At 54.2% G+C, this 16,070-nt stretch overlaps 1 protein-coding gene across 1 annotated transcript in view; it reads right to left on the bottom strand.

Moving 5' to 3' along the window:
• The window catches only part of GRID2IP (Grid2 interacting protein), a 36,278-nt gene extending 23,601 nt beyond the window's left edge, over positions 1-12,677 (bottom strand). Inside the window, exons 1-2 of the mRNA XM_023246217.2 lie at positions 11,957-12,677; positions 3,968-4,122 (exon numbers count right to left, since the gene is read on the bottom strand). Coding sequence (XP_023101985.1) covers positions 3,968-4,122; positions 11,957-12,370 — 569 coding nt within the window. The 5' untranslated portion in view covers positions 12,371-12,677. The remainder of the gene's footprint in view (positions 1-3,967; positions 4,123-11,956) is intronic.
• Positions 12,678-16,070: the final 3,393 nt, after the last annotated feature.

The following is a 16,070-nucleotide window of genomic DNA, read 5'->3' as shown; positions in this document are numbered from 1 at the left end:
ACCAGGCCTGCTTTTCTCCCCGCAGCAGCAGCAGCAGCAGCAGCAGCAGCAGCAGCGGGAAGCCGGAGCCAGCACTCATGCGGCATCCTCCCAGGCCTGGTCCTCAGCCCTGCCAGGGACAGAAAAGCCTGAAAACCTCCAGAGTCAATACAGCTCCCTGACATCTGCAGGGCCACCGCTGTCCCATCATGAGCTGTTTCTGTTTGGCTCCAGGTGCAATGGCCCAGCATCCAGAACCAGGCCTGCCCGAAGGCCATGAAGACGGTCGGTCCACCTTGCTGTGGGCAGAGGAGGTGTGAACACAGAGCAAATGCCAGACACAGGCGCAAGTGCACACACCGCCTTGGGGCCAGGCGTCACTGTCGTCCCCTGTCCCCGTCCCTGTCTGTCCACAGCACATGCCGCCCCTCTGCCCCAGCAGCCCAGCGCACAGTGAAGGCATCAGAAGGGGATAAGATCTGCACCTGGCCAGATAGCCCAAGACGACATGGTGGGGGGTGAGGGCAGGGGTCAGCCGACAGCTGGCCTTTGCTGCAGAGCCTGCCCCACGAGAGGATGCTACTAAAGGCACATCACTCTAGGACAGCAGTTGTCAACTGGGGAGTGATTTTGCCCCCCAGGGGACATTTGGCACTGTCTGGAGACAATCTGGGCTGTCACAAAGTGACAATTGGGAGGAAAGTGTGCTACTGGCATCTAGTGGGTGGAGGCCAGAGATGCTGTGGGCATCTGACAACATACAGCACCCCCACCCCCCGCAACAGAGAATTATCGGGCCCCAAATGCCAACAGTGCCAGGAAGAAAGAGATCTTCCCCAGGGGAAGCCCACACTAACTGAGCACATACTACGTCCCTTGTACTTCTGCTCAGTTTCATAAGAATTCTCCCAATCGCTTGGCATTATGGTGCCTCGGACATTTGTCATTAAAGCAGAAGAGGATGAAGTGGGGTGCAGGTGTCCCCTCACCCCAGATTCTCAACCGATCTCTTCCTTGCTTGTAGCTGGCACACTTCATTTATGTGATTTCCTACCAAGAGCCCTGCTGGGAACACGTAAGGGTTGGCAGCCCCATTCTTCAGACAAACTGTAGAGGCCAGTCAGCCTACCCAAGGCTGCATGGCCAGTGAGTGGACCCGGGGGTTCAAGCTAGGTCTGTTGGAGTTCCAGATCCCAGCTTCCTCCATCACGGCTTTTGCTTCCCTCTCCTCCCACCCAGCTGCCCCTCCGGCTCCTTCTAGATTCCCTGGAACACAGCAGACTACAAAGCCACCTTCGCTCCCCTGCTCCCTCCTGACTACGTCACACTTCCCAAACTGCCTGGCCCGTCCTAATTAGAAAGTCATTTTATCACTTCATCAAACTGGGATCCCTTTGGGGGTAGATCCACATTAGGCTCTGAGCTGCGGAACGAACCCCTCGGCCCACGTTGCCACCGCTGACCCAGATCTTCCCTCCTGGCAGCACCGACCAGGAGAACTTTCTGCGGCGATGGACACGTTCTAAATGTGCACTGTCCCGCACGGGAGCCACTAGTCATACGTGGCTACTGGGCACTCGAAATGGGCCCAGCTAGCCGGAGAGGCTGAATTTTAAATTTTATTTAATAATCGTTAAATTTAATTTTTAAAAAGGTACATGTGGCTGCTGTGCTCCATGATCTCACCGCTCCCTCTGCTTTCTCCCCAAGCCTTCTGATCTGGCCCCTGGGACCACCCCTCAGAGGTCACACGGTGATTGGGGTGGGTTCCAGCCTCTGCCAAGCTCTCTCTCTCTCTCTCTCTCTCTCTCTCTCTCTCTCTCTCTCTCTCACACACACACACACACACACACACACACACACAGGTTCACCTACCGCTTGCTGCTCAATCTCTCATTTAAACCTTGTCTCTCCCCAATGGGACATCCCAAGGCTGCAGCGGTGGCTCTTTGTGGCCACCCACCCCAACAAGGTGGTTCACGGCCGGGTACTGTTGGGTGCCCAGTGTTGGGTACTGAGTGGCACCACCCTCGCCTTGGCAGGGTCCACTTCTGTGGCTACATGCCTGGCCCTGATGAAATCTTCTAGGGGGCTGTCTTCCCACCCCCACAGGACATACTGCCAGACTTGGAGGGTCACTGAGCCACAGCAGGGGCACCTGCTGCCTCCTCCAGGGAGCCTGTCCTGATTGCGCCCTGCTGAGTTAGCCCTGGGCTGCTGGCACTCAGCCCTCAGAATCACAGGTAACTGTATCTGTGGCTCCTCCATACCCCCTGTGAGCTCTCCCATAGAAGGTGCTGCACGGGGATCACTGCCGCAACCCTGGAACCCAGCGTGTGGGCCAACAGAGCCTGGGAGTGGGGGTGGGGAGGTGGACGGTAAGGAGATGGGGGTGGGGGCGGCTGAGGCCACACGCTGCCAAGGTACCCCTCTCCCTGCAGAGCCCAGCTGGGCGCCGCCCCCTCTGCCAGCATCCTCCCCAATTTTCCTGTCGAACTTGACAATCGCTGACAACAGAGCTGCCGTTTCATCCTCCCCAGCAGCGCCCCGGGGATGCTGCGGGGACCGGGCATCCCCGGCTGTCCAAGGTTCCCACTTCCCCGGGACTCTAAACCAAGCACGCCCCAGGGGGCGCCTCCCCCACCCCGGCTCTTCCTGACCCACTGCCGGTCGCCTGGGGACTAACGAACGGGAAAGCAGGCTCAGGGAGGCAGACAGGCTGTCCCGGGAGACAGAGGCGACAGAGACGGAAGCCGGGGCAGCTCCGAAGGGAGACGAGGGGGACCGAGAGGGCCAGCTGAGTCCAGCTGCTAGCAGCCTCGACACAAGTGTGCCAACTTCCCAGGGGACGGCGAGCCGCCCTCGCCCCTCACCCAGCCCTGGTGGAGATGGGCGGGGTGGGGGGCTGCCCATCCATCACCTCCCCAGGGAGCCCTCAGCGCCAGCGCATCATCCGCTGAAAATTAGGCTGTAGAAATAACTTTTTTTTTTCCTCTCTTTGGATTTTCCTAGCAAGGGGCAGGCCCCTAACTCACCCCAGGCAGCTCATGGTGGCCTCTTTCGGTGGCCTTCTGTGCTCCGCTGCAGAGTCGAGACGCCGCGCCCGGGCTTGGTGGGGGGGTGGCCAGCCCTGTCCCTGACATTGGCCAGGCCCAGAGGGAGGGGCAGGCTGTGGGGTGAATGGCAGCAAGGGGAGGGGGCGGGCTGAGCCCAGGAAGGGGGAGGGGGGAGCCATCGCAGGCCCTGGAGGCAGGGTGAGGAGAGAAAGACCCCGCGGGATCCCGGCAGGGAAGGCATCAGGCATCACTTGGAGGGGGCCTGATCAAAGCAGTGCTGTGCAGGGCTGTGATGCCCTGGTGGGAAAGGGGGTGGGGTGTGGGGGGCTCAGAGGACTCAGGGGCTACGCCAGGTGTAAACCCACCAGGCAATTTTTTTCCTAAAGGATAAACTGACAGGGTCCAAAATTGAGCATAACACAAGTGCACAGCTGATGGGTTCATGGTACTGTGACAGCACTCATTTGCTGTGTGACTTTTGGGCCAGCCTCTTACCCTCTCTGAGCCTCAGTCTGCCTTCGAGAAATGGGCATAATAATAGTGCTGGGGTGATTCAGCCAGAGAGTGTTTCTCTAGGGCCCTGATGAGGTCCCTGGCACACAGCTGGCATCATCAGAGGGCACACAGCACACACTGTTTGTAGCACGGGGCGTCCTTCCTGCAGGAGATGGCTCCTCTCTGCAGCCTGTCCCAGCCCAGCATCCAGCAGCCATCCCAACTCGTACACAGTGATGCCCTGGCACCCAGCAGAGCCAACAGCTGCCCTTCCCAGGGTCGGCCTTCAGGCCACCGGCCCACCTTGCGAGTGGGTCAGTGTTGGGGTTCAGTTCCGTGGCAGGACGCACAGCATAGCGCCTGGGGCAGCGGCAGAAGAGCGGACATCTCTAAGCAAGACACACTCTGCCTGCCCAGTCCTCCCCCAACGAAGGTACCTGAGGTTGTCCATGAGTGGTGCACGGGCCTCTCTGGGCAGCACCAGGGTGAGCGCCCACACCAGGTCATCAACTCGCTGCTGTGCCGCAAACTGCTTCAGGGCAGCGAACACCCGTTCCTTGGCGGTTGGCTGGTCCCCCAGGATCTCATCCACCTGCAAGGAAGGGTCTGGTGAACGACCACAGGGACCCAGAACAGAATACTGCTCGCCTCCGGCGCCTCCCTCAATTTCCCTCCGCAGGACAGTTGGAGCACTGCCTGAGCTCCGTCGTGAGCTCTTTACCCAAGTCACGTCATTTCCAGCCTCACGGCAGCCATACAAGGTGGCAGGGCTGATATCCTCATTGACATCTAAGCAAACGGAAGCTGGTAGAGGTGGGGTTGATTTGCCCAAGGCCACGGGGTCAGGGCTCGAACCCAGAGACCGCCCTTCCGCTGAGTATTGTAAGGATCAAAGGAATCAATACAAGAGCTTTAAAATGTGCCAGGCACTCAATAATTGCTAGTTACTATTATTATAACACTATACTCCCTGCCACCACACGGTTCGCTGAGAGATCCCACAGGGAACATTCTGGCGCCACAAAAAAGCCCCGGGGTGTGTGCCTAGCCCTGAATTTGGACTCCTCCAGTGCTCTCTCTGGACTTCTGTTTTCTTCTGCTTTGTGTCCAAACCAGCTGGTACCAATGAAGGTACATCTACTCAGAGGAGTCCATGCAGCCGTTGGAAAGGGGCATGCAAACGGGCACCATGTTTCCGGAGGGAAGCTTGGTAAGTGTGTTCAGAGCCTAAAAATGCACCAGGACTTTACCCAATGATCTAGAAACGTATCCTAGATCTGTCCTGAAAGACAAGACTATGCACAGAGATTTATGAGTGAAGAGGTTCATTCTGCATTGTTCATGGAGACATTGGAAGCAATACAGAAATCCTGATAATACTGGATAAATAACTGTAGCACATCCATTTGGTGGGGGGGGGGGTAGTTGTAGTCCTGGCTATTCAGCCAAGAAAGGGGGAAACCCCAAACCATGTGGGAGGCAAGACTCCGGCAGTTACGGGGCAGCCAAGGGTAGCTTTGGGCAGTTGGAGGCTCTTGTGCAGGGTTTTGCCTCTTGAAAAGATGATGCAGAGACAGGGGACAGCAAAGCTTGCTCAGGGTGGTGACAAAGCCCCGCAGTGCACCCTGAGCGGACTTGTCCTAACTGGGTGGTTTAGGACAGCTGGACCTCAGGTTGCTGGTCCTGTCCCGGTTCTAAGGCTGGATCTCCAGTGCCGACTCTGTGAACCGTTCCTCCCCCCGATCCCTTTCTCCTGCCCAAGTTAGCACAGTCAACTTCTGTTGTTGGAGAGCCAAGTTCACCTGATACCCTGTGGTACTGGACATCGTTGATTCTGGGGGCGAGCATCTCTGAAATCGGGATGTATCTTATGGCTAATTGCTGTTCCTGTGCATGTATATGGATGTGGTCATAGATGTTCACCACGTTACTTGAACTGACTTACGTGCATTGCCGGTACTAAATATGTTCCAAATGAGTCTAGAAATTCTCTTTCAATGGCTACTAAACTAAATGATGAGTAAGTAATAAGGAAATATGGGTCATGGGTTAACTGGCACAGGTTTTTCTCTGTTGATGGTCAATAAAACGGGCATCTTGCAATTGATGTAAGGTGGGACTATTTGGTCAGAAAAAATGGTGCTGAAGATCTTTATTTAAAACCATGAAATGGAGGGGCGCCTGGGGGACTCAGTCAGTTGAGCGTCCAACTTTGGCTCAGGTCATGATCTCACAGCTTGTGAGTTCGAGCTCCGTGTCAGGCTCTGTGCTGACAGCTTAGGGACTGGAGCCTACTTCAGATTCTGTGTCTCCCTCTCTCTCTGCCCCTAACCCACTCTCATTCTGTCTCTGTCTCTCTCAAAAGTAAATAAACATTTAAAAAAAAAAAACATGAAATGGAGAGTGATGGCTAAGTCTGTGGAGGTTCTTTTGGTGGGGTAACTAGAGTGTCCTAAAATTGATCGTGGTGGTGCCTGGGTGGCTTAGTCGGTTAAGCATCCAACTTCGGCTCAGGTCATGATCTCACGGTTCCTGGGTTCGAGCCCTGTGCTGACAGCTGGAAGCCTGGACCCTGTTTTGGATTCTGTGTCTCCCTCTCTCTCTGCCCCTCCCCCGCTTACATTTTGTCTCTCTCTCTCTCAAAACTAAACAAACATAAACGAATAAAATTGATCCTGGTGATGGTTGCATAAATCTGTGAATATATCCAAAACCACTGAATTGTACACTTTAAATAAGTAGATTGTATGACATGTGGATATATCTCAATGAAGCTATTATAAAATATACAGGAAAATGTGATAAACAGGCAAGTGAAAAAAAACAGGTTACAAATGGGATATGCAGTGTTACATTTTTATACATATACAATTACGCATATATCTATGAATTGGAAATATGCACTAAGTTTTAGAGTGATCTGGATTTTTTAAATAAGTCAGTGGTTTCCATTTTCTCTACAGTTTATATGGTTTATACAGTCAGGAAAAAGAGTGCATGTTATCATTTCTCCCTTTATTTTTTACTGTAGTAAAAATGCACGTAACATACAATTTAGCATTGTAACCATTTTAATGTGTACGATTCAGTGGCATTAAGTACATTCACAACATGGTTTAACCATCACCACCATCCAGTTCCAGAACATTTTCATATCCCCCCAAATGGAAACTCTGTGCCCACGAAGTACTCACTCCCTCGGCCGCTTTCCCCCAGCCAGGTGGCAGCCACTAATCTGTTTTCTGTGTCCACGGATTTGTTTACACTGGATACTTCTTGTGAATGGAATCACAAGAGTGAGGTGGCTTTTTTTTTTTAATTTAAAAAAATGTTTATTTGTTTTTGAGAGAGAGAGACAAACAGAGTGTGAGTGGGGCAGGGGCAGAGAGAGAGGGAAACACAGAATCTGAAGCAGACTCCAGGCTCTGAGCCATCAGCACAGAGCCTGTCGCAGGGCTCGAACCCAAGAACCATGAGATCATGAGCTGAGCCAAAGTCAGACGCTTAACTGGGTCACCCAGGTGCCCCCCAAACACTTCTTTTTTAATGTAGCAGTTAGCCATGGTCTGTCCATACTCCACGAGAACCCTCCCTTCACGGTCAGGGGTCTGAGGTGTGTCTGGACACTGACAACCTGAGCTGACCCCGAAGCAGAGGTGGGAGGCTGGGCGGCAGAGCGAGCCTGTGAGTTTGCCACGCATCTCTGTTAGGGGAGTGCGGGCGCAGCCTCAGCCAGAGCTGGGGCTGTCCTCTACCGCCTTTCCCACCTTCCATCCACCTCCAGACATCCGCAGACAGCATCCTTCCCCACAACCCTCTGCCGCCCGAGAACCAAGAGCTCCCCACTTCCTGGTCAAGGTCAACCCTCCAGTCCACAGACACCCTCTGCCCCACCTGTCCCCACCTTCTCTTCCTGCCACCTACTTGTCACGTGGCTCTCCGCTCAAAAGTCACCTCCTTGAGGACGCTTCTTGACCACCCTGGCCAAATGGGCCCCATCTCTCTCTCATCTCCCTATTTCTTCACCTCCTTGATCGTTATGCCCAGATAGCTTGTTTATAGATTTGTCCACTTCCTCTCTGGCTCTTCCCCACAGGAACATGAGCTACAGGGGAGCAGTTTCCCTGCCTGCCCTCATCACGGCTGTCTCCCCAGCCCTGGCGCATCACGCCCGTAATCACTGATGGCGAAACACATGGATGTCAGCGTCTCTACTGCCTCCTTCCCTTGAGCTTTTATAAATGTTCAAGTCCCTCCCCACCTGTAAATACACGAGTACATCAAGTCCTTCTTGCCCTGCAACCCCATCATGCTCTTAACTTTTCTGGCCCAGAGCTGTCTACACTTGCTATTTCTATCCAACTGCCCTGACCCACTACGGTGCGCCCCCTTCTTGCAGCGTCCTGTGGCAATTCTCTGGGCAAGGACCCCAAATAGTGACCTGGACCTTGATCTTCAGCCCAGAGCCTGCTCCTGAACTTCAGAACTGCATGTCTAACTCCCTCCTAGATAGACGCACAAGGCGATTCAGGAAGGCTTTCCAGAAGTGATGATGCCATAGAAACAGCGGTTCAAGGGCGTCAGGCCTGAGTCCTAGCACACGCACCCCACACGTCTGTCTCCTCCGCCTGGTATGACCTGATGCGACGGCCTGAGACCCAGACCTGAGCACAGGGCCTGGCACATAGTAGGCACTCGCTGGATGTTTCTGGAACTGAACTGAAGAGCCACAGTGGTGGCTGGCTGTCCTCTCACGGCGTTTCCTGCAGCTCCCCTGCCGACCTCAGTTTCCCTGGTGGTGAGCAGGGTGGGCTGCAGCACCAGCACCCCCTTCTCTTCCACCCACTGTGCCGAGGAAGGTTAGTGGTTTTGAAATCAAAGTCAGATGCAGCCTCAATTCAAAGGAGAACATGGCTAGCTGGAAAGACGTTTTATGTAAGAAAGAGGAAAAAATAGTTCCTCCCCCCTGGGGCCTGTGCCACAGTGCGGTTTTGGTGTCAGCTATTACCCAGATGCTCCCAACCTATATCTAAGCGTGAGGCACCATCACGGGACACTAATGGATTTCTATTAAATATCAGAATCTTCAAGGAGGAAAAACTGGGGCAGGGAGAGGGCTGGAAGCTAATTGTCAGAAAGCCCTTGATTGTCCTGAGGCAGTCTTTCCTGGGGATTTGCTCTCAGTTTTTGGAGATGCTTGGTGAGCTCTAACCAGAACCCAGCACTCCCCCTTGCCAGAAAACACATCATGGCTGGCCTGGGCGGCCGGTCACGTTCCTCCCCCCCGCTGGTCACCACCCTGGCCCTGCTTTGTGGCCAGGTCCTCATATCCACCTTGACCTTCTGGGGGTTCTGACCATGCCCCTTTCCAACTCTCCAGAGGCTGGACGGAGCCTCGGGCAGGCCTTCCAGGTCATCTGGAATTCTAGCAGGCATTACTAGTTGCTGTGGTCCGAATGGTGGTGCACCCCCCGCCCCACCCCACCCCCGCTCATATGTTAATAACCTAATGTCCAGTGTGATGGTATTACAAGGTGGAGCCTTTGGGAGGTGATTAGGTCATGAGAGTGGGGTGCTTGTGGGTGGGATTAGTGCCCTTATGAAAGATGCCCCAGAGAGCTCCCAGCTCCTGCCCCCTTGTGAGGACAAGAGAAGTCTGCAACCTGGAAGAGAGCCCTCACTCCATCATGCTGGCTGGCACGCTCATCTTGGACTTCTGGCCTCAAGAACTGTGAGAAATAAATTCTCATTGTTTCTAAGCCACCCAGTCTGTGGCATTCTGTTACAGCAGCCAGGACGGATTGGGGCACAAGTGCTCACCAATATTTCAAGCTCTCCTCCCTGGATGCACAGAAGACTACATTTCCCAGCACCCTTTGGGAGCAGCAGCGTGACTAGCTCTGGCCAATGAACATTGACTGCAGGTGCAGTAGTTTGCTTTTTGAAGTCCCTAAAAGCTGATGCACAATTTTCCATGCTCTCTTCTAGAGAAAATCCTGAAGCCTCGCATTGAGATGGGGGCGTCTTGGGATGTTGAGGGCCTCATGTAGAGGTCAGCCACCCCAGAGTGTCGCCTGGACTTTTAGAGGACTTTGTATGGATGAAAAATAAACCCGTGGGGTGTGCAAAGACATCAAGATGTTTGATGTTGTTTGCTACGACAGCAGAGCCTATTCTGGGGATAGAAAGGAAGTCGTATCTTTTGAGGAGCTGGACACTGGTGACCTAGGGAGGCCAGAGCTAAGTGTTGTGTGTATGAGAGAGTGACTGCATATACTTGGCTACAGAGGCTGGCCTGCTCAGGGGCATGGGCTGAAAGGCTCAAGTTGGGGTCCTGCCCAGACAAAGGGTCATACCAGGGTACATGGTGGAGCTGAGGTTCCTGGCAGGGGGCGGAGGGCGGGGTAGGTTTAGAAGAAGGGAGGACTGGACCAAGCTTGGGCACTGGAGAAGGCTGGGTGAATGGAGGTCTGACACTGGGCAGTGGGTTGGGAGCCATTTCTGCAACAGCCAAATGCAAACAGGGCTTCCCAGCCCTCTGCTCCCCCAAATCTCATGGTCAAGCTCTGCCAAGAGGAGGAATGAGTAGTGACCTTTCCATGGAGGACAAGGAAGGGTGTCCCAATCATCAAACTGAGTTCCCAAGGTGTTGGGCTCGGCATCCACATCTGAAGGCCCTGGAGGACAGCTATACGAGGGAGGATGGACTGAGATGGTTCCTGCATGGAGACCTTGCCCACGGTCCCAAACAGACATGACCATACTGGTCAGCCTCTTCCTCCATGACTGTGTCACACCCCAGTTTCTTGGGTTTGCCTGGATTTGTCCATAAAAGGGTCAGGTTTCTGCAAATCAGGGATTGCTTGGGATCCTGGCCCGAGGCCAACACCATCCTCAGACCTTCCTTTCCAGCCCTGGGTCTCCACCTCTCCTGGTGGCCACCCCTTGCTTCCTGTAGGTGACTCAGACCTTGGGCTCTTCTTGTGGTCATTCCAGGCTGTCACTCTCAGTCCTCAGGGAAGCCCTAACTTCCCACCTGCCACCGCTCAGGGCCCGTTCACGCCAAAGTCTGAGAGGAAATGCTTTTGGAAGGTTGGGGGACATGAACCGGGGCCTCCTATGGCCAGCTAGCCAGCCACACTGCTGTGTAAGGCAGGGCCAGATCCCAGTTTTGTGGGGGCCTGAAACAACTGTGACTCTTTAAAAAAAGGAACACTATGTGCTATTCTCTGAATGTCTGTGTTCCTCCTAAATTCATATATTAAAATCCTAAGCCCCAAAGATGATGGTATTAGGAGGTGGGGCCTCTGGGAGGGCTCTGGGTAGAGCCCTTCTGAATGGGATTAGTGCCTTTAGACAAGAAACCCCAGCAAGTCCCCCTGCCCCTGTCACCACAGGGAGAAGGCACCAGCTATGAACCCGCAAGTGGCTCTCACCAGACACTAAATCTGCTGGTGTGCTGAGAACCTCTACTTCCAGCCTCCAGAATGGTGAGAAATTAATTCCTTTTGTTTCTGAGCCCCCTGGTCCCTGGTGTTTTGTTACAGCAGCCGCAACGGACTAAGACACTATATTAGTAATACGGGCAATGGAAGGGAACATCCACTACCACAGGATGTGGGTGAGAGTCACGGGCATAACAAGAAGCTCAGCGCCAAAGAGAACGTGCTGTACGTCCATTAACATGAAGTACATCCATTAACACCAACTTCACAAACAGGCAAAAGTCATCTCTAATGATGGAGTTCGAAATATCAGCTACCTCTTGATGGGGTGAATAGGACAGAAAAAAGGGCATGTGGGAAGTTTCCGGGGAGAAGGAATCGTTCTGTTTTCTACATTCTGTCATTATCTATATTCTGTTGCTCTACATTTTGAGGAGGGTGGTTGATTACAAGGGTGTGTGCATATGCTAAATGTGTTGATCTGTACACTTGATGTACTTTATACACCTGTGTATGTCAATAAAAAAGAAAAGCAACTTCTACAAAACAACTGAACAAGAGTTAACAAAATTACGGGGCGCCTGGGTAGCTCAGTGGCTTAAGCGTCCGACTCTTGGTTTCGGCTCAGGTCATGATCTCGTGTGTGGCTCATGAGTTAGAGCCCTGCATCAGGCTCTGTGCTGACAGCGTGGAGCCTGCTTGGGATTCTCTCTCTAGCTCTCTCTGTCCCTCCCCCGCTGGCTCCTTCTGTCTCTCTCAAAAATAAGTAAATAAACTTAAAAAAAAAAGGATTAAGAATTACAAAATTAGGTACAGGGCTTTGAAGCTTGAATGTCATTATATTTCTGGTAAATATGTCTCCAGAAGATTCCTCAGCTCCAGGTTATGGGAGCCTCAAGCTCCAGGCCCACAACAGGCCCGTGCCCAGGGTCCCCTGCCCACCACCCCGACTCCTCACCCCTCACCCCTCGCGGCTCCTACCTTGCGGCTGAACTCCTGGGCCTTGCGTCTGCGCTCCCGGTACACGGCCTCGGGGCGCTTGCGGCCCGTCAGACGCAGCAGCTCTCGGCCCAGGGAGAGGCCTCTGCTGGGGCGCAGCGGCCGCAGGGCTGCGGTCGGGGACGCGCGTCCGGATCCCGCGGCTGGACCCCCGTCGGGGCCCGGGAGCACACCGAGGCTGGGCGGCACGCGCGGGCAACGCCGGGCCAGGCGCACGAGGTGCTCGCGACTCAGGCCGCCCACGGCCAGCCCCTCCACCTCCAGGATCTGGTCCCCGGGCCGCAGACCCCCGGCGTGAGCACTGCTCCCTTCTGTCACCTCCAGGACGAAGCAGGGGCCAGAGCCGCCTAGCCGGAAGCCAAAGTCTTCGGGCCAGCCCTGGTTGGTGGCCGGCATGGCAGCGCTGGCGGTGCGGCTGGAGAGGGAGAGACACTGCCCAGGGGATTCCTTGTGGCCCTGCAGGCCGCTTAGATGCCCAGTAGATGCGCCAGTCTGAGCCTCTAATTCTCTCTGCCTCCACGTGGAGAATTAGTTCTTAAAACAGTGTCTGAACTCCTGGATCCAGCTGTGCCTGAAATTCACCAACTTCCATGTGACAAAGGGACTTCTCAGTGACATAAACTCACAAATTCCTACTGACTTTGGTGGGGATTTGCCCTTTGAATTGTAGGACTCTCCTTTTTGACTTCCTTGGGGAAGGAAGCATGGTATGGCTGACTTGGAGGTCTCTAGGCTCCCGGCTGTAGGAGAGCCTGGCCGGGGGCGGGAGCAGGGGGTGGGGGGTGCCTCTGTCTTCCAAAAGAGGCCAGATGTGGGCACCGGTGAGGTGGGCTAGGGCCACAAACCTTAATGGGAAAATTAATAATGGGAAACCTCACTAAAAGGGAGCCAGGAGGCCAGAAGGGGGAGCCATAACAGTCTACCTCAACTGTAGGAAGAATGATCTATTACCAACCCCCACAGAGGAATCATCAAACAGAAGAGAATCATCCAGTTCAGGTCCAACAGGGAAAGATGTGCATAGCCTCTCTTCCAAGAAAGGGAGCGCCCTGCAACTCAGCTGAGCCAATGAGGAGCTGTCTTTGCCCCCATCCCTCACTTTTCCCAGTGGACTTTCCTTCAAAACAACCCTTCCTGACTTCCTCCTCCTTCTCTGCGAAAGAAAGTTCCCCTCCTTGGTTTGGCGGACTAGCCTATGATTTTTGCCATAGGCTTGTCCTGAATTACCATTCTCTACCATTCTTGTGTTAACCCATTTTTGCCGGAAAAATAATTTTTATTTTTAAGGTTAACGAACACAGCCTGGGGGCGGGGGGGACTGTCCTGGATGGAACAACCTGTGTTTCCCTGTGTCTATTTAGAACAGCAGCCCAGGGACAGCCTCTGAAGTTGTAGGCAGTATGTGGCATGAAGGCTTAGTTTTCCGGGGAAGAGTCCTTAGTTCTGAGGACTTCCTGACCCTGGCTTCGAAGAACCGTGGACGGCTGGTTTTGAAGGCCCTCCACAGATGCCTGGATCCCCTGCACGGAGTCAGCCTCCCATGGCTCCCTCTCCCAGGCACCTGAAAATGTCTTTGAGGTTGGGGCAAGGAGGAGACCCAGGGTTCTGACAGCATCGTGGGCCAGGAAGAAACGGTCTTAAGCGACAACCGGGTGAAAATCTGTCTCACCTGGCCACCAGAGGACACAGTGTGAGCACCCTGGGTGTGGCGGAGGCTGTCACGCCCCAAGACCGGCTGGCTTACTCCTGAACCCATCCCAGGGGACCTGGTCCTCCTCTGCCAGCGGCCATCCTGCCATGGGGTCTCAGGGACGCGTTTTCCGTCGCTTGGAGGCAGTGCTGGACTCTTGGGTCCACCGGGCCCAGATGGGGTGGGGGCATCACCGTGTCTTAAAGGAGCCTGAGGTCAGTTCTCGTTCCGCGAGGGAGGCGGCCAGCTCCCCCACGGTCAAAGAGGGACTGGCTGGAAACTCTGATGCTGGGGCTGGGAGCCGTGCTTCCCCTCCACGTGCACGCCTGTCTGGCCAGCGCACCAATGGCAAGCTGCCTACCAGAGGCCAGAGCAGGCAATACCTCACACCTCTACACACAACCTGGGGAGCCCACAGAGTCACGGGGACCGAAAGCCACTCAGGCCCCACTGGGCTTTTGCACCGTGTCAAGCCCTCCTATTTGTCCCCAGCCCTGCAGAGCGACCCAAGCCCTCCCCCGCCCACCCCGAGCTCCGGGTCCGGGCCACTCTCTGCTCTCTCACCTTCCCCTAGAAACAGGAATCCAGGCTCCTGGCAGGGCTGATGGGCTATCTTGGGGCATCAGAGGGAGGTGTCCCAGGGCCACCCATCCCGGAATGTTGGCTGATGACCCCCCGCACCCCCAGATCGCTCACCTTCCTCACTGGTGCTTTCAGTGGTTGCGGGGACAGAGCACGGGGCTTGTGGGATGCCTGGGGACACTTGCTTGTGGCCAGCCCTCCACCGCTCAGGGCCTTGGCATCGGTTACTGATGCGCCCGAGGTGACAGCTGGAGTTTCTAAGGCAAAGTGATCCTCCGAGTAACCTGAGAAGGCCCCAGTTACAAGGCAGGCCAGCAGGATGGCTGGACAGCTTGGCCAGGGCCCAGAGTGGTAGGCCCCTGCTGCGTGGTCCTGGAGGGCAAGCAGTGATGTTCAGACGGGAGTGAAGGCTGGCTGGAGCTGGGCCATGGCTGGGTCCCCCCATGAGGTCACGGAGCTTGGTGGGTGGGCCGAGAGGGTTTCTTCAGGCTGGTTTGAGGTAGGAGGTATCACTCAGTCCAGTGATGGCAGAGGAGAATGATGAGACTCAGTAAGGCAGGGGGATCCAGTATCCACAGGGAATATCAACCCAACGGCCAGATTTACCATCATCAGAAGAGGAGGTCAGATTTACCATCATCAGAAGAGGAGGTCCAGGCCATGAAATAAGGTTTGGATGGGAAAGGATGCTCACCTAAGTAATTTTGGAAATGAGTGGAGTCCATAAAACTAAGCACACAGCGCTACACTGTAGCTGGTGAAGTCGGTCCCCACTGGGGTACAGGTTAACAACTGTGAAATCACCACACATGCATGCTGGCCTTGAACAATTAAGTAAGTGGACTGTGGGGGCCAGGTTACTCTCTGGCAGAGTGGGAGGTCACAGATAAGCAAAAGGGAGAGCTGGAATGATTCACGTGGCACTGGGTTAGAGTTGGGGACATCAGCATGAACTCAAGTTTGGCTTACTATAGCTGCAGATGGGCACGTACAGAAATATTTACTGGGGCTCCTGGGGGGCTTAGTCGGTTAAGCGTCTGACTTTGGCTCAGGTCACAATCTCATGGTCCGTGGGTTCGAGCCCCACGTTGGGCTCTGTGCTGACAGCTCAGAGCCTGGAGCCTGCTTTGGATTCTGTGTCTCCCTTTCTCTCTGCTCCTCCCCGGCTCATGCTCTGTCTCTGTCTCTCTCTCAAAAATAAATAAACATTAAAAAAAATTTTTAAAAGAAATCATTACAGATATGTGCATATACATAGATTAGTATAGGAACATATGTCTGCCTGCTCTGTCAGCAAGAGGGCTGAGAAGCCAGGCACCCTGGCAGCATTGAGCACATCTAGCGCCAGATCTTGGTTTCTAATATCATTCTCCAATAAAAGGAGGCAGGATCTTTGGAGAAATGACTGATTCTAGGCCTGGAAAGTTGGAGAAACTGTCAAAAACTGGAAGGGTCGGGGCGCCTGGGTGGCTCAGTCGATTAAGCATCCGATTTTGGCTCGGGTCACGATCTCATGGTTTGTGGGTTCGAGCCCCGCATCGGGCTCTGTCCTGGCAGCCCAGAGCTTGGAACCTGCTTTGGATTCTGTCTCTGTCTCTGTCTCTCTCTCTCCCCCCCCCTCCCCACTCACACTCTGTCTCTCTCTCTCTCTCAAAAATAAATAAACATTAAAAATTTTTTAAAAAACTGGAGGGGTCTAAGGAGAGCTGATGACTGGATGTAATGCGGGATCCTGGGACAGAGAAAGGACTTTAGGAAAAACTAAGGAATCAAACTAACTAATGACAATGGATCAGTATTAGTACAGTAGTTGTGACAAAGGTA

This window comes from Felis catus, chromosome E3 (assembly GCF_018350175.1).
Source record: "Felis catus isolate Fca126 chromosome E3, F.catus_Fca126_mat1.0, whole genome shotgun sequence".
Classification (NCBI taxonomy): Eukaryota; Metazoa; Chordata; class Mammalia; order Carnivora; family Felidae; genus Felis; species Felis catus.
Note: the sequence above shows the minus strand (reverse complement) of the source record. Positions and strands in the feature narration are given on the sequence as shown.